The 19025-nt window shown below is 41.2% G+C and overlaps 1 protein-coding gene and 1 long non-coding RNA gene across 2 annotated transcripts; one reads left to right on the forward strand and one right to left on the reverse strand.

Moving 5' to 3' along the window:
- Positions 1–327: 327 nt before the first annotated feature.
- LOC122040279 lies at positions 328–1693 on the reverse strand. Its single transcript, XR_006128572.1, has 3 exons — positions 1563–1693; positions 1147–1185; positions 328–460 (listed from the first exon to the last, which is right to left on the reverse strand). It is a non-coding gene; the product is annotated as an uncharacterized LOC122040279 (long non-coding RNA).
- Positions 1694–16265: 14572 nt separating this feature from the next.
- LOC122040281 (protodermal factor 1-like) lies at positions 16266–17610 on the forward strand. Its single transcript, XM_042599608.1, has 3 exons — positions 16266–16499; positions 16619–16976; positions 17048–17610. The coding sequence occupies exons 1-3, from the start codon at positions 16355–16357 to the stop codon at positions 17376–17378; spliced, it is 834 nt and encodes a 277-aa protein (XP_042455542.1). The 5' UTR covers positions 16266–16354; the 3' UTR covers positions 17379–17610.
- The last annotated feature ends 1415 nt before the right edge of the window (positions 17611–19025 follow it).

A 19025-nucleotide genomic window follows, 5' to 3' on the forward strand; every position in this document is an offset into this window, starting at 1 on the left:
CCATGACATGCCCAATTATAGTAATTCAGAGTAAAACCAAATCTACAAAGATACTTTGAAACTTTATTACATGGTAAAAATTTACCATTATGACACTTTTTGCATGGACATCGTATTTGATACCATCCATATACTCAACATTACTAGATGCAAAATTTAAAAACTATCTCAACCCAATGATAAACTCATCAGTTAAACCCCCACGGTCAGGTAAATTTTTATTATACATTCAATTTCTTTCATTCTGCATGTTGCCTGTTTCAAATAAATTATAGTAATAAAAACTCCTAGAACATAAATACTAATGGTCAATATTACTTAGTTCATATACAACTACAAATAACATATAATAGAGGAAAATAAAAACATACAATCATTATTAAAATATCATGTGTAAATAAATATACCTAACAAAGGTAAATAAAATCGAACGTCTCTCCCAGCCACGTCAAATCCAAACCTGCACAAACAAAAATATCAAATTTACAGTAAAATAAAAAAAGTCTACAAATTATCAAATATAATCTTGGCCCCAACGGCAAGGCACTGACCCCCGGACAGCTGTGCCGCTGTAAGGCACAGACACCCCACGACCAACCAAGGTCGAGAACAACTAGCCAACATCAAACAATGACCTGCCGATTTATAAACAGAGGTCACCCAATGCTGGCAGCGGCCAACCTATGCTGCCAGCGACCAACATTAGTCGCTAGTGGTCAGCCTACGCCGCTAGCGGGATCACCAACGCCAAACAGCAGCTAGGCGAGGCCACCAGTAGCCATCCTATGCCGACAGTAGCTAGGTGAGGCTGCTAGTGGCCAACCTTGGCGTCAGTGGCCAACCTTGGCGCCGGGGAGAGCGGTCAGGCGGCGGCGAGAGCGGCCAGGCGACGACGCTAGGGCCAGGTGCCACCGCGAGCGGCCAGGCGCCGCCGCGAGCGGCCAGGCGCCGCCGCGAGCGGCCAGGCGCCGCCGCGAGCGGCCAGGCGCCGCCGCGAGCACGAGAAACCATGAGCAGACGCGAGTGCGCGGCCAGGCGCTACCGCTCGCGGCCACTCGCTGCCAGGCGCGGCCGCGAGCGTCCAGGCGACGTTGCGAGATCGACGGAAAAAGAAGGACATGAGATCGACGGAGAGAGGCAGCTTACCGGTCAAGAGATGGGCGGAAAAATCGCCGCAGCCGCCGTCTTGCAAGCAAGGAGAAAAATTAGGTTAAGAGGTGAGGAGAAACAGCAGCTAGGCGAGGCCAACAGTAGCCATCCTATGCCGACAGTAGCTAGGTGAGGCTGCTAGTGGCCAACCTCGGCGTCAGTGGCCAACCTTGGTGCCGGGGAGAGCGGCCAGGCGGCGGCGAGAGCGGCCAGGCGACGACGCTAGGGCCAGGCGCTGCCGCGAGCGGCCAGGCGCCGCCGCGAGCACGAGAAACCATGAGCAGACGCGAGCGCACGGCCAGGCGCTGCCGCTCGCGGCCACTCGCTGCCAGGCGCGGCCGCGAGCATCCAGGCGACGCTGCGAGATCAACGGAAAAAGAAGGACATGAGATCGACGGAGAGAGGCAGCTTACCGGTCAAGAGATGGGCGGAAAAATCGCCGCAGCCGCCGTCTTGCAAGCAAGGAGAAAAATTAGGTCAAGAGGTGAGGAGAAGAGATCGGGCTAGGTCGAGATATTATTAGGGTTCTTCCAACGAATTTCCAACAAAATAATTATTCGTTGGATATTTCCAACAACTCTCAAATTTGTTGGAAATTTCCAATGAATTAGCAAATTCGTTGGAAATTTGCAACGAATTTGTAGATTCGTTGGAAATTTCCAACAAATTTAATTTGTTGGAAAATTTACAATTTCCTAAATTCGCGGTTGATGGATCTAGAGATGTCGGAATCGGATGAAACAAATTTCTATATGCTCCTCTATTTATCCTGATTTTAAATATGGCCTCAAATATTTCTTTTACTTGATATATTTTTCTCTGTAATTTTTCAAATGTCAATGTGTCCGAAAAATCTACGAACGCATACAATCTGATTTCGATCGTCTCGTTTGGAGCACCCCAATATTATTTTGTCAATCTTATAAGTTCAACTATATCAATTTGATTTTAAATTTTAACACTTTCAAAGAACACTAAAATTCATCTAATTGACCTAGATGTGGAAAAAATCATCCTATCTCAAAAAAAAAAAAAATTGAACTCATCTATAAAATCAGGAGACCAAGAGGAGCACATAGGAACTTGTTTATCTGATTCTGAGATCTTTAGGTCGGTTAAACGGGTTTTTAAGACATTGCACACTTTGCAACAAATCTGAAATTCGTTGGAAATTTCCAACAAATTGGTAGATTCGTTGGAATTGTTTCCAACGAATATGCCAATTCGTTGGAAACTTTATATTTTCCTAAAATCATGGTTAACCGACCTAGAGACCTCAGAATTGGATGAAACCAGTTCCTATGTGCTCCTCTATTTATCCTGATTTTATATATGTCCTCAAATATTTTTTTTTACTTCATATATTTTTTCTTTGTTTTTTCAATCCCCAATATGTTAGAAAAATTAAATTCGGGTTTAAAAATTCACAAATCAAAATAAATTAGCTCCAAAATTATTTTTAATTCATGGATATAATCACGAGAACCTTACAAACGTAAACAAACTAATTTCACCTCGTTCTGAGCACTCGAACATTATTTTGTAAATCTAACAAGTTCAACTATATTTCAAGTTGATTTAAAACTCTAACACTTTCATGCAAAATTCAAATTCATCCAATTGACCTAGATGTTAAAAATTCATCTTATGTCGAGAAAATTATTTGAGCTCATTTATAGAATCAGGAGACCAAGAGGAGCATATAGGAACTTGTTTCATCCGATTTCGATGTCTCTAGGTCAGTTAAATGGGTTTTTAAGACATTGCATACTTTGTAACGAATCTGGAATTCGTTGGAAATTTCCAACGAATTTCAGATTCGTTGGAAACTCTACATTTTCCTAAATCACGGTTGACCGACCTAGAGACCTCGGAATTGGATGAAACCAGTTCCTATGTGCTCCTTTATTTATCCTGATTTTATATATCTCCTCAAATATTTTTTTACCTCATATATTTTTCCTTTATTTTTTCAATCCCCATTGTGTTAGGAAAATTAAATTCAGGTTTAAAAGTTCACAGATAAAAATAAATTAGCTCCAAGATATTTTTAATTCATGGATATAATCACGAGAATCTTACGAACGCAAACAAACTGATTTCGCCTCGTTCTGACCACTTGAACATTATTTTGTAAATCTAACAAGTTCAACTATACTTCAATTTGATTTAAAACTCTAACACTTCCATGCTAATGATTCAAATTCATCCAATTGACCTAGATGTTAAAAATTCATCTTATTTCAAAAAAATATTTGAGCTCATCTATAGAATCAGGAGACCAAGAGGAGCGCATAGGAACTTGTTTCATCCGATTCTGAGGTCTCTAGGTCGGTCAAACGGATTTTTAAGACATTGCATACTTTGTAACGAATCTGAAATTCGTAGGAGATTTCCAACGAATCTGCCAATTCGTTGGAAATTTCCAACTAATATTAGATTCGTTGGAAACTCTACATTTTTCTAAAATCACTAATATCCTTCACTTCCTAAAGGTAGTTTTATTTTTATATTTCGACTCTCAATTAAGTAAACGGTTTGTATACCAGTGCTTCATTCTTTTTTGTATTTCCCTGAATCCTAAGTCGTAACTAAAAATACAGAGAGAGATTGCTTCGCTTGATTGCATGGTAAATGAAAAATAAAAGCAAATAGATACTTGTGTAGAGTCATCTATCATATGAATTAGAGATGATTAACTAGAAATCCGAGATTCAAAACCACGCTACATTAATTTGTATTCTTTGTTTAAAAGAATGGAAACTTTTATTAGAACCCCAAGCAGTAGAATCACGAGTATTGTATGTGTTGCCCCTTCGAATGGGTCTAGTGGCTAGCGCATGAGGTATTCTCACCATGAGGTCTGGGGTTCAAATCTTGGTAAAGCCGAGGTAAATACCTCCCTTATGTGTTATTCACTATTCCAAAGACTAGTAGCCGCCCGTGATTTACCTCCTCCATGTTGACCTTGGGACGGGTTGGCGGGGGCATTGGGGGCGAGCGTATTCGCCTTTTGCCACCACGAGTATTGTATGTGTTGTCAAATAAGATTTAAATTAGATATTATTGTATTTTTATATATGTGTCTAAATAAGGGACTTAGAAAAATACATAGATATCAAAGATGATAGCAGTTGTGAGTGTGAAGGATGATATGGGGAATGAGCCAAGAGATTCAGTGCATTCGAGGTATGAAAAATTATGGAAGAGTACTTCAATGAAGTGAGAAGGACACACAAGGAATGAACTGGAAGAGCTCGATGCATCAGAGAGATGAGAAGTAAAAAAAAAACGTGTGCTCAAGGTGATCAGAATTGAATTTGGGTGAGCTCAGTTTCGAGCGACCGAAGAATCACCTAAGTGACCAAAGAAGATAGGATCAGTGAATGTCAAGTACAAAAAATGATCATGTTCTAGGTGATCAAATGTATTTTAGGCTAGCTATCGGAAGCCGTTATTGAGTCATCATGAACCGTTGTTGAAATGGATCAGAATGACAATTTTCTGTAGTTTCCAAGCGATCGAAGTTCACTAAGTCATAAAAGCTTAGAGCCACTTCAAAAAACTCCAATGGACCAGAGGCTTTCCAATCAACCTTAATGTGTCACGTTTGCATAACGGTTAGATTAAGATGAATGTTATAAATATGATTGAATCTTAAAAATGAAAAGACGACACATTCAAATACTTTTGTTTTTAGTTTATTGCTTTTGTACTCAATCATTGTAAGAGGCTTCTTCGCCTCAAGTAAGTTTCCAAATAGAAGAACATAGTGTACATTTGTGCTTAGTGTTGAGGATACAATCAAAATTTTATATTAGAAAGACATAGAAAAGATCATAGGATTAAAAAAAATAAAGATATTTTCATTTGTATGAGGCATTTTAGGTAGAGCCCCAAAATAAAATCAAGAGTGTTTAGGATCAAAGTGGACAATATCATACTATTATAGAAATGTATGAATCCTTTTGGACACAACAAATGGTATTAGAGTCAGATTCTAATCCTGGGACCTGTGGGTTATGATCTTGAATGAAGTTGTAGGAAGGTCCAGAGCAAATCAGAATGACCGAATGCTTATAGAGAGGCCCGACGCAGATTAGGATAATTGGATGCTTGTAGGGAGGTCTGAAGCAGGACAAAAGTGATGGGATGCTTACGAGGAAGGTTGGAGTAGATCAAAGTAATCAGATGTTTTCAGGGAGACCAAAAGCAGGTCTAGAGTGACCGGATGATTGTGGGGAGGTTTGAACCAAGAGAGTAATGGTGGTCTTTCGTTTGAAAGGAGAATTGTTGGGGATACAATCAAAGTCTCAAATTAGAAAGACATAGAAAAGAACATGGATTTAAAAAGATGAAGATATCTTCATTAGTACGAGACCTTTTAGGTAGAGCCCAAAAATAAAACTATGAAGGATTAGACCTAAAATGAACAATATCATACTATTGTAAAAATATATGAATCTTTTTGGACATAATACATAGTTTTTGGAATAACAACTCGAGGGTTGTAAACCAAATAAATCATCGGTCTCTGTCTTTTAGATGTTTCATTTAATTAAATAATATATGTGTCATTACTAAGTCGATAGAAAGAGAAAATGAAATTTTAATTTGATTATTACTATTCACCCCTCTTCAGTCTCCTCTAGCTATTCGAACTACTTCCACATTAATATCACCCAACACGTTGTAATAGAACCGGAGAGCCTAGAAAGGCTAATCACCAACTAGGCAACTAGATTGAAAGGAATGGCGAGTACAAGCATTTATCCACTAAAGTCTGAGGGCGAGTTCACCGTATGAAAGAAAAATATAGAGATTATTTTTAAAAATCGATTTTGAAATAATGATGTATATAAAGTATGCGTAAGTACCCCGTAGTAGTTTTGATATGGGCAACCAAGTTAAGTTAGGTTCTGTTTATCTTTGATACCTTGTGTCTAAATGTGTAGGAACTTAGTAGCATAAGAAGTCGAGCGAAAGACGTAACTAGCGAGAAAGATGACATGGGAAAGGAGCCGACATGCTCAGTGCATCCGAGGGACAAGGTGCTATGAAAGAGTACATCGGCGAACAAGAAGGACGTGTGTGATGTTTGATGGACAAGAAGCCAGAGAGGAAGCCTGCTCGAGGAGAAGGTCGGGGTTCGGTTCGGATGAGCTCACTCCGGTTGACCAGAGCATCACTAACGTGAAGAAGATCAACAAAGAAGTTGATCTGCCTCAGGGAAGGCACCTTTAATGGTTTGGAAGGCGCCTTCCAGCTTATTGGAGGTGCCTTCTATAGTCGTTAACCGAAGATAAAACTTAGTATAATGAAGGTGTCTTGGACTCACTTGAAGGCAGCTTCAAGCTACGAATAATAGAGTTTTCCATGGGCTATAAAAAGACCCCTTGAGTTAGGAATTATTCAACAACTAAGCTACAAGTCTTGTATTCACTTCCTAGTCTTTCATATAAGCTGTCAATGTCTATAAGAGGCTACTCCACCTTTAACAAAAGAGTCTTTCTAGTGGAGCACTTTTCAAAGTCTTGGATTAACAATTACTTAAGTTGTAGCCAAGTAATTCCTTGCCTCTTATTAATTTTAGTTGTTCAGTTTACTTTTACTTAATTTAATTGTGCTTAAAAATCAAGTCAAAAATTGATAAAGAGTTGAATTTTATTTTGTAGGCAATTCTCTCCCCCCTGGCCGCACGGGACCAATAGTATGATTTTAAAGTGCCTAACAATGAAGACGGAGATGAACTCAAGGAGCATAAATAAACCAAAAAGGAATGAGAAGAGTTCAATGTATAGTAGGAACTTAATTCGATTGTCTCCTACAACTCTATCAAAGAATTTTAAGAAAAATATTCCTAGTGTTTCATGAAGGTACTTCGAAGGTGAAGTTGGTCAAATGAGATTTGTTAAGAAATCAACTCAACAACCTTATATTAGAAAGAAAGAAAATATTACATAGCTACATGCGAAGATAAAAGAGATCCTTACCAGCCTCAACAACCTTAGAAAAATAGTTCCAAATCGAGACATCCTCACATATGCTTTCAATTCCTTCTTGAGAACTTAAAAATGAGTATTGATAGTAGACTCCTACTATATTTTAAAGAATTTCAAAGTAACTAGTCAGAAGAATTTTGTTCAACCATGGAATTATATGAGTATAGGTGAAGTTTAAAAGAAATAAGAGTATCGAACTGCAATATTGCTCTACAAGCAATGAAGAACAAGTTAGATTTGGAGTCATCAATCAATGGTGATGAACAAGCCTAATTGGTAAGAAAGATGAAAAGGTATTTTATGGCTAACAATTTTGAGGAGGCAAGCATCAAAGTTGCTAAAACAAAAGCCAAAAAGGAAGGAGAAGTGCTTCAACTGTGATAAGGAGGGTCACATCAAGAACAACTACCCCAAGTTCATTAAAAAGACAAAACAGAATGGGAAAGATAAGGTGAAACTCAAAGAAAGAATCCTAAAAGCAACATGGAATGACACCTCATCTTCAAAGATTTAGAAATGGAGTAGGTAGCTAGTCTTGCACTGATGTCAAGTACTCATCAAGAAGAATAGTCAAAAAGCACATCATCAAAAGAAAGCAATGGGGAGCTTCATCATATGAATACAAAAAGGTATGTGAGGTATATAATCTACCCTCAGATAAATTGTATGATACAATTAAAATACTTTCTAGATCATTATGCAGGTTAGAAATAAATACATGGAATTAAAAAAATATTAAATATGAACTAAAAAATTCATGCTCTAAAGAAGAATTTGAAAAAAAAAATATTGGATAAAAATGCAATATTCAAGGAACAAATAGAAATTCTTAATTTAGCATTAATTTTTTTTATGGGTTTAAATAAGGGGAAGTTGTTTTTAAATCCCCAATGACAATTCCAACTCCCTCATCGATCCCTATGTCAGATAAAATATGTTCCCATTTCTTGACAAACATATTCATTTGTTTAAACTCCCTAATAGATAGGAATTTACCCCATTGCTCTCATTTTTAATTAAACCCTTAATACATTTTCCCTCCTGGTTCTCAATATTAGCTTCTACCCTAAACGAATGCCAATCATGCCCATCAAATGGAATCAACAACCAAAATTAGAGAGGTGACCAGACCCTTGAAGTGAAGCATCACCTTACTTTGTTCAAACCAAGGGAAAAACCAGTGAACAAGAGAAAACAAATGAATCTACTTGAGTTGTTGGACTTGAGTTGAACTTCTAATTTGAACTGGCTCAGTTAAAGAACTTAGGTTAGTCTCCTCCTTAAGAATTGTTACCTCCTTTTAGAGTGACTTGACCCGGATGTTAGATTTGGTCAATTTCTTTAATAGATATGAAACTAACTTTTTTAGATCATCTACTTGAGTACCAGCGAATAGAGAATTTACAGTGGGGTTAGGCCATTCGGAAACGAATACGGATCCGTGACTTCGCTTGGACTCAGTTTCCAATTCGCTCTCGATACCAAGCTCGGACTCGATTTCGGCAACGTACGCTTGTACCGCTAGAGCAAGGAAGCTTGCTTGCTCGTGTTCTTCTTCGTTAGATTCTTTCGATGATTTGGACCACGTTGCCTTGAAGGCTTTCCTTGTTTCATGCTTCTTCTTCTTCTTTAGTGTTTTCCGAACTAATTTGATTAGTTCGGTGGTGATTTCGTCTTGGTCGTCATCTAAGTTAGGTTCTTCTTCGTACTCGGGTTCAGTTCTATGCTTTGCTTTTGCTTCCCGGGTTCTGCTCATACATGCAATCAAGACAATACCTTTCTCGACCCTTGTAGTATTAGTCTGCTCATGTAACTCAAATTCAAAAAATAGTTCATCTAATCTAATTAACGACAAATCCTTAGATATTTTATAGGTATCCACCATTGATGCCCACAATGTATTCCTCGGAAAAGCATTTAGTGCGTACTCTATTACGTCGCGGTTCTCCACCTTCTGTCTGATCGCATGGAGTCTAATCAGTAGATCTTGTATGCGAGCATGAAGCTGACTCGCTGACTCACCTTCCTGTGTTTTTATATTATATAATTTATTTAAAATTACGTCTCATTTGCTTACCTTGGTATCGAAAGTACCCTCGTGCAGCTCGATCAATTTTTCCCACAACTCCTTTGCACTGTTGAAGGGACCAACCCGGTTCATCTCTTCTTTGCTTAGGCCACATTGGAGAGTGCAGGTTGCTTTTGCATTGACTTCAATCTTCTTGTGGCTTGGTGCGTCCCATTTATAGTAGGGTTCGGGTGGGAAATGTGAATCCAGTCTCGATTATTATCCATATTTCCACCTGAGTGTTCAGATGGTACTCCATTCGGCCCTTTCAGTAGCCGAAGTCTTCGCCGGAGGAGAGAGGCGGGTGGGTTGTGCTATAACCTTCTTGATGGGCCATTGAAATAGAATCTCGCACACAAGAAAAAAAAATACGAATGTTCCAAGACTTGATCTTGGATTAGTAGTGCAGGAGAAAAATAAAACTAGCAATTCACTAATTAAAAAAAAATATCAATAAAAATATTTTTAAAAAATACTATTACAAATTTTTTAAAATACAATATTTCACTAATACCGACCAATGGTGAAAATATAAAAATAAAATTTTCAAAAATAGTTTTGGAGGGAAAAAATGACGAAAAAGCGATGAATAAGAATGCTCGAACAGTAGTTGTACTGATTCAGAGCGACCTCGTTCTGATACCAATTGTAGGATCGAAAGCGCTAGAGGGAGGGGGGTGAATAGCACTCGTAGCTAATTCATTCGTTAGAGTAAAACATGTAGCGAAAAAATAAAACAATACTCGAACACCGAGAGTTTTACTTGGTTCGGAGCTTGTGGCGACTCTTACTCCAAGGCTCACATTCATTGAATGTTTACTTTGGGCAATCACTATCAATTCGAAATATTACAATTCTAAGTACAGTTAAATAAATGCAGTAAAATATACCACGACTAAAATCAATAAACTTGAAGCTTCTGGTCGTCAGAGTCGAATTACAGCTTTGTTGGATCGTTCTTTGAGCAGCACACGGAAGAAGGGTTGCGATTTTTTGTTATCTCTAAGCTGCTGCTCAAACTAGGCTTAAGTAGCATGTTGAGGGCCCCTCCGACCGCATGGAGGGTGCCTCCAACCCATCGAGTCAGCTGCATTGATAAGCTCCTGCATCTTCGCTGCTTATCCGCCTAAGGGCGCCTCCAAGCTCCATGGAGGGCGCCCTCCAAGCAGCGTCCAGGGCGCCTCCAAGCTCCATGGAGGGTGCCCTCGCGCCTTGCTGCAGGGTTGTCGACCAAGTCACCCGAGGCACCTCCAAGCTCTATGGAGGGCACCTCGGGACTATTCATCCGAGGCTTTTCTTGTGCAATTTCCGTCCTACAAGGCATGTTAGTCTATAAACAAAGTATACTTTGTAAAACAAAGTTAGTACAACAAAATAAAATAAATAGAAACTTATTTTGACAGTCTCCGGACTGTCCGATTCTAACTTTGGATTTCACTTCCGAAAACTCTAGGTAGAACCGACGTCTACTATTCCCTCACCGAAGAACACATCCACACCTACTCCACTCAGGAGAGTTTACCTGTTTACCAGATTGATTCTCCAGACCAACTGGACTTTCTGCCTAGGGTTACCACCCCCTAGGATCTAGGGTTACCACCCCTAGAGTTTTCCTCAGCTTAGGATTACCGCCCCCTAGGACCTAGGGTTACCACCCCCTAGGATTTTCCATAGCCTAGAGTTACCACCCCCTAAGACCTAAGGTTATCGCCCCTTAGGTTTTCATCACCTAAGGTTACCATCCCTTAGGACCTAAGGCTATCGTCCCTTAGGGTTTCCACCACCTAGGGTTACCACCCCTAGGACCTAAGGTTACCGCCCCTTAGGGTTTCCATCACCTAGGGTTACCACCCCCTTAGGGAAGGAAAGAAGGATAGGTCACACCAAATGTCCAGTCAGTTGGACTTACTACCTCCTTCGACTAGACTTGAGGTGAAAACTTGTGATGTGGTGACAAAGAAGGGTCCTACCAATGGGTCAAAGTAGAAGGAAAGCAGTGGATGTGGAGGTCAAAGTCAGAACAATCAAAGGCCTAGGCCTAGGAAGCATACCAATTAAGCCAAGAGGCGGCATCGCCTGTCCGGCCAGGCGTGACCACCCAGACAGCCCAAGGTATGCCCAAACTACCGCTCTAGGATGGCCCGTGATGAAGGTTAATGGCTAAATAGAAATTCTCCCGGACCACTACCCCTGGGCAGGAGGCGTGCCCGATTGGACAAAGGGCAGCCCTTCAATGATTGTACAACCGAACGAAAAGCAGGACAATAATACCGCATATTACGCCCGGACGAAGACTATCCAGCCGAATAGTGGCCGATCAGCCGCATGTGGACTTACTGAATATCTTATTATATCCTTTTGAGAGTTTGTGTCACTAACAACAGAGCATGTCCAGTAGGTAAATTGTGCTTTGGAAACTTCTAAGCTGTCACATCTGAGAGTTGCATGATTGCTTAAGGAATGATGTCAGAGACACTTTTTGTGTCACGCCCCGGAGGAGTCCCTGTCCGAAAAAATTTCGGTAGCATCTCCCCTGTACGGCGGACAATCTGAAACTTTACTACATCACCATATACCTCAGCCACATGCGGCTGGAATAAATAACAATAATAAACAAACCACAACATATAGACATCCACGCAGTTTAATAAGCAATTATAATAAGACTCAAAATCCACCCTACTCAACTACACCCATAAAACACAAATCCGATGATCAAATCAACTTACCTCTTCTGCCGTCTAGGCAGACATATGTAGTAAAACAAATCCAAATCCAAACCCATCGATAAGTAAAAACAAATCCATTCACAAGATCCAAGTATCAAAACGTAACCAGTCCAAACATAGTCTAGTACATAAAACCAAAGTATAATGATCCGGTGGTAAGGCCGGGGGACCCTCATGAGGGAAAGGTCAACGACACGTGGAGGTCAATAGTCAAAGGGGGGTCAACCCCATGGGCTCGACGAGCGGGCGAGACAGGCCGATCATTAGGCAATGACCTTCATCCGAGAGAACAACCATTTGGCCGTGAGCCCAGATTTCCAATGAAGGAAAGAAGATCATATGGTCGAGCGGATAGTTCGCTCGGCCGTGGTATACGGCAAGAGTAAAGGCCGAGCAGTCTGCCTGCTCGGCCAGGGTGTCAGGCTATGAGAGCCGAGCAGGTGACGACCTTGAACCTTCCCGGACGGACGACCAACTGCGCCAGACCAAAGGCGAATATTCTGGCCGAGCGGCTTGATGGTCGATCCGGGAAGAGGAAGTCAAAGAGTATGGGACAGTGGGGACGTCATCTTAGTAACCCCTGTTGCTGACAACAGGCATGTTCGAAGACCAGGCCATACTCAGTATCGTACGACAAAAGGTTCTGCTGTCCCATCAAGGAGATGCTCATACTGTAGCAGTATGGCGTTAGACATGCTCTTCTGACACGCCCATGCTGCGGTATGGTGTATGACACGTGTACACCTCGGTTTGTGTGCACCAAGCTCCCATAGCTCTATATAAGAGCCCTTAGACTTCACCGGAGGTATGAGATCTCTGATCCTGGAAGCCACCTTCTTGTTTTTCGTCTGCCTGACTTGAGCGTCGGAGGGTCGTCGCCGGGAACCCCTTCCCGGCCCGACTTACTTGCAGGTTCGCCGGAGGTCCGTACGACCGGGCGAAGATCCACGTCAACAGTTCGGAGAGCGCCACGTGCCCAGCGTCCGTTGATTCAGCGTTCCGACAGGATCATATAAATAAACATCCTCATGGCTACAGGGGACTAGCAACTGGAACCCTCTCCTGACAGCATCATCCTGAAAATAGTAAATATCCACGGGGTGAGTCAACTCCTCAGCGGGTAACAACTAATATACATAGTAAGAAAATAACATCTAGCACTAATCATGTGTACAGTCTCTTGACGTAATAAAGGTAAATGCAAACAGAAATAAACAGGAGAATACTATACTAATCAGGACCTGGTACAAGGATAAACAGTCCGAGAGGTATAGAAATCCTGTATGCATGTCAAGCATGGTCATCCAACCAAAATGCAGCAAATAAATGCAGCAAACACAATCACAAGAAATAAATGCAACAATGCGTATGATGCCAATGATGCGTCCTGGTCACCCCTGACGCCAGTCAACCATCTCACACACAATAGTGAGACAGAGTGGGTATGGCTGTGACAACCGTGCACTCTGTCGTCACTGCTCCTGATGAGTGACCGAGTGGACGGGATGCTGTCGGAGTACACCTATCCTCCTACCCCAAATCATAAATGGGGGAGCGCAATGCTCTCAACTCCCGGTACACGATGACGGGGAGGAATCTCTGCCGGCTACCACGCTGCGTCACACTACCCATGAGCGGACCAACGAAGCCAAACAAAATCCCTGCTGCAACACACTCTGCCTGTATCGACCACTAACCCATGAGTGGTGGTGTGTGCAGATCCATGTAACTGGCGATGTGCTCAACAATAATGGAGCGGACTATCGCACAGCATGCAATCATGCGAATGGTGCATGATACTAACCATGGAAATATCCTGAGCTAATCCCTATATATATAGAAGGTGCACCATAGGTCAATGAATCAAATCAAAGATACACAGATAAGACAAGGTATAAAACCTAGGTCCTGAACATGGTGAAGCATGGTATATCACTACCCCCTATAAGCATATATAAGCATGTAAGGAATAACATGAGATGCAAAACAAGTATCAACCAAGCATGTAACAAGTATCGGGTAGTGACTAACTGAAACAGATAAGAAACATAATTATTGTAATTTGTTAAATTCACTACTATGCATATCGAACGACATAAAGTCAAAAGTACCCGCCTCCAATCGAAAAGTCCAAATCTGGTAATCGAGATACTCGTCTCGCGTCAAAGTCCTGTGGTAAATCGTACAGTTTAGCTAATTTAATTATAAACAAATAGCTAAACAAATTCCTAATCCACCGACCATCTAGGGTTAGCTTCATTAACCCTTATTAACACATAAACAACTAATCACCCATTAAACAAGCTATACAGATTAGCAACCTCAATATCCAAAAATGAACCAATCCTTTGCTCACAATTAACACTTCAAACTTAAACACTGGAATCTATCTCATATAGCTAACATAACAGTGGATATAATTTGGCATAAATTTACTTTTATACAAACCTTACCCTAGTCCAAAATCGTAGCAAGCTGATTGAGGTGGCAACATCGATTGGAGCAACACTATGTCGCTGCCTTCCAAACAACAATCCAGAATCAACACTACAAATGAATCAACTGCCCAACTCTAATACCATATTTAAATCACTTACCTTAATCTTGTGACCACAGCCTCCTCTCTGTCGGAACAGGGTGATCAGAGTCGTGGCTCGCCTGTGAACGATGTTGGCCTCACGAAAACGATAGTGGCACCAACTGATCAGGACTGTGGGACCTTCCTAATGAAATCACTGATGCTTGCTCACCTCATTGCTGTCTTGTTTGGATCCGGCAGCATGAAGAAACCTAGGGCATGGCGTGGAGAAGGAGAGTCGGCTGACTGTGAACCTAAAATAGGGCACGGAATTGGACGACTCGGCACTGGGGCAAAGGGTGTGGCGGTGCTGCTCGGGTCAAGAGTCGGCGGCGGCGTCGGCACACAAGGGTGACAGTGGATTGGCGGTGGCAGATTCATCGCCGGCGCTTGGGGAAAGAGGAAGAAGAAGACGTCGAGTGCGGCTCAGGAGGAAGTGAGGAAGAGGGCTAAGGTGTGTGGCTCGGGAGGAAGTGAGGAATAAAAGGGAAGGAGAAGAAAACTGCCGCGGCCGGTGGTTAGGGCAAAGAAGGTGATGGCTCGACGCGAGGAGAGGGAGATCGCGTGGGGGGCTCGGGCACGCGAGCATGCGGGGGAAGAAGCACAGGGAAAAGAAATAAAGAAAAGGGAAATAGGAAAAAAATTAAGAAAATAAAATTTTTCCTCATTAAAATGGGGTAGCCTAAACAGGCTTTTCCGGACCCCGTTTCTATCCCCGCTATCTCGTCCGTACGAGCTCCGAAAAATTCCTAAAAAATTTCCAAAAATTCCAGAAAATTCCCTTATTAATATTTGTCTATTTTCGGTATTTTACATTTTGACTTGTCTTTTCCTAGGACTCTTAAGAAAACGTATCTACACTTTGAGATGCATACACGAACACTAAAATGACGCTATAAAAGGGGTTCCCACCTATAGGCGGAGGTATGTGCAACTTTGTTTACTACCCACTTTAGCTACAGTTCTTCATTTTTTCTATATCATTGGAGACTGACTTGAACGTCGGATGGCCAACATCAAGAATCCTTTCTCGGTCTGGTACTGATGCTTTTGTGCTACAAGATAGCAAAGAGTCTTCGTCGCGTCAAACTTTCAGCCACATCCCTAACTTGTCATCTTCCTTGCTTTCGAACAGGTATGTGTGTGTATATATATATATATATTCTAAAATAAATTAAAAAATTACTATATATATATATATATATTCTAAAATAAATTAAAAAATTACTGAAGGAGTTTAGATGTCTGGATTCATTCCAGACACTAGATCAATTTACACACAGACATCTGGATTAATTCCAAGTACCTCGAGTCAAGTATAGACAAATCCGCAAAGTAAAGCCCCCAGTCTATCAAAATATTATATATATATATATATATATATATATATATATATATATATATATATATAGAAATGGAAGGCTTAATGAAATATGATATATATATATATAGAAATGGGAGGCTTAATGAAATATGGTTTAATTATCAATATCAATAGAATAAAGATAGCAATAAATGTGGGAATCTAAGGGAGGCAGAACTGTCCACTAAACCCTAAACCCTCCCACAGTAGTATTAATTAACCCTACAGCTCACTTGAATGCACCCTCCTGCCTCGCACCAACCACTCACTCTCCCCTCTTCACACTCCATTTATTACTCACAACGACCCTCCCGCAACCACTCACACACGCTATAGATGGTAGATCTCCCTTCCCCTTGAACAATTCATCTGTCTATAAATTGGCAACCAGACATTAGTCTCACTTCACTCATCTTCCTTGACCTAATTGAGCTTCATCAGCTCAAACTCGATCGAGCTTACAGCATGGGGACTACTGTGAAGAAGATGATGTGTTTCTTAGTGATTTGCTCGGCCCTCACTAGTCGGGCCATGTGTAGAGGCTTTGAAGCTGGTCCTGCTGCTGACAGCAAGGCTTACTACTCCCCTCCTTCCACAACAAGTCCCCATCGTAATGTTTTTTGCTGATGAAAAAGTGTTTTTTCTTTTCCTTTTTCTTTTTTTGTTTTGTTTTGTTTTGTTTTTGGAAGCTAAATGACGTATGTCGTTACGTGCATGCATTGCATGCAGGTTCTCATCGCGGCTCCGGTACTCCGACCACGAACCCGCCGTCCACCGGCGGCGACGCACCGGCCTCCCATGGCTCGCCGCCATCGGGAGGCGGCGGAGGGTACTACAGCCCGCCGTCCACCGGCGGAGACGCGCCGCCGTCCGGAGGCGGCGGAGGGTACTACAACCCGCCGTCGTCCACTCCCGTGGTGGTGCCTACGCCAACGACTCCCGTGGTGGTGCCAACGCCAACGACTCCCGTGGTGGTGCCAACGCCAACGACTCCCGTGGTGGTCCCAACGCCAACGACTCCCGTGGTGGTGCCTCCGGGGACTCCGTTCACTCCCGTCGACCCTAATTGCCCTCCGTTCACTTGCGAGTATGAAATTATATATATATTTATATTTTATATTTTTTTTATATAAAAATAAATATAATGTAATTTTGTAGCTATTGGAGATGCCATCCGAACGCTATTTGGTCCTTATTTGGGTTCTGGTGCCCGGTGGCCCAGATCTTCGGCCTGCCCAACCCGGCGGCTTTCGCGAGCACGAACCCGACCGTGATGGACGCGCTGGCGAACACGCGGCGCGACGGGATTGGCGAACTCTACCGCGAGGCCACCGCCGCGTTCCTCAACTCGCTGGTGGACCACCACTTCTACTTCACGGGCGAGCAGGTGCGGGACTCGTTCCGGGCGGCGGTCGTGTCGGACAAAGAGGCCTCGGCCCAGGCCCAGCTCTTCAAGCAGGCCAACGAAGGCCGGCTCAAGCGAGGCTGATTAGGCCGCCCATCGACTATTATTAGAGTGCGTTAGGTTTGAGCTTTAATATGCGTGCAGGGTAGTAATTAGGTGGTCTTAATGACGCTGTTAAAGGTTAATTAGTCCGTGTCTTGTTTTTTTTTGTCAGCTACTTTTAGTGGAACTGCGCGTGATGTTTAGGTGTTGTTTTATTGTTATTTTTTAAGTGTTAATTGATGACTGGATATAGTAGAACTGTGTGTTAGTGTAATTGATAATGCCATTAAGTGTCTGTGGCCACTGGACAGGTAATTAAGAAACCTACAGAGAAAAACACGTGATGGTTTATGAAAAGTGCAGGTCGGTGCAGGTGCTGCATTCATTCCATGCCAAAACAGGGTGTGCTCGACACTCAACGTGAGCTGACGCTGAATTTAATGAATTAAATCGAACGGAACGGGCGTGACCGAAGTACTACACTCATTGGTCAAAACAATCTATAAATTTATTTGCACAAATGAATGAATGAAGTAGCGATTCGACGCTGTACTGTCATATATGGACGATTTATTATAATAGTTTTATGATTTATTATAGCGGCCGATTGAAAACTCTTTTGAGATTAAATTTGTCGTCTCCAAAATTAGTTGAGTCGTAACAATTTGACAATCTGACTTATAAAAAAACATTAATTTACCAAATATTTGTATATTTTTTTATTATTATTTTGTAGCTTAAACGCTTTAAAAAATCCAAATCCAACCGCATGCGGTTGCTGAGTTGGACGCTGGAGTAGAGACGTGAAACCTACCCACGAAGTGGCAATTGAAGTAAAGATACACATACCCCTAGTATTTATAGGCATTGCTAGGATTGGATATGTAAGATCCATTTGCGATCAGGATTGGATAGCCTACGATGGTAAGAGTCTAGCGAAATTTCTTAAAATTTCATAGTATATTTATAAATATATAATTATCGAACACTAAACCACATATGATATTATTATTTGATATTGGATAAAATAATGATTATTGTAAAGGTTAATTCTAACATAGAATTATATTTTTTTCAGGAAAGACACGGAATAATATTAATATTAGGATATTGCGGGCTAGAAGGGATGATAAATAAATCAAATCACTCTTATTGAGATTGGGTGAAAACTCTGAAACAAAACGATCACAACACACACAGAATGCTAACTTAGATGATTTTATTTGGTATTCGATTCCTTGAGATAACTAATTCAAACATCTACTCTTAACTCTCCACTTCTACTAATAAAATCCTTCTTCTCAACTTTATAATTGAAGATGAAGAAATCTTCTTCTATAATAATCTTACAACACAATATAAAAGAAGATAAGCAAGAATATATTAGAATGATTTACTTGATAGATGTAGCTTAGTCTTACAATGTGTTGTAGAAGAAGATGAAGTAAGAATATATTACAATGATTTATTTGATAGATGTAGCTTATTCTTTTTCAAATGCGTGCACCAAAGATGGAGGTTAGGCTCAAAAGCTTCTCGGCATTCAAATAGCATGAAAATCTTGGTTTGAGATTAGAGTTCTGCCCCTTCAAACGTTCATTTTTGCTTTTATATGAATCCTTGAGTCAAAATCCTTACTTCAGACATCAATCGATTGTTGAAGGACAATAATCAACTAATATGATCTCT

Source organism: Zingiber officinale, chromosome 2A (genome assembly GCF_018446385.1).
Source record: "Zingiber officinale cultivar Zhangliang chromosome 2A, Zo_v1.1, whole genome shotgun sequence".
Lineage (NCBI taxonomy): Eukaryota > Viridiplantae > Streptophyta > Magnoliopsida > Zingiberales > Zingiberaceae > Zingiber > Zingiber officinale.

Bases quoted from the DNA above. Each gene is read 5' to 3' on its own strand.
- LOC122040281 (XM_042599608.1), top strand. From the start codon at position 16,355: ATGGGGACTACTGTGAAGAAGATGATGTGTTTCTTAGTGATTTGCTCG. The intron at 16,500-16,618 runs GTAATGTTTTTT...CATTGCATGCAG, and splicing joins TTCCACAACAAGTCCCCATC to GTTCTCATCGCGGCTCCGGT. The intron at 16,977-17,047 runs GTATGAAATTAT...GTAATTTTGTAG, and splicing joins TGCCCTCCGTTCACTTGCGA to CTATTGGAGATGCCATCCGA.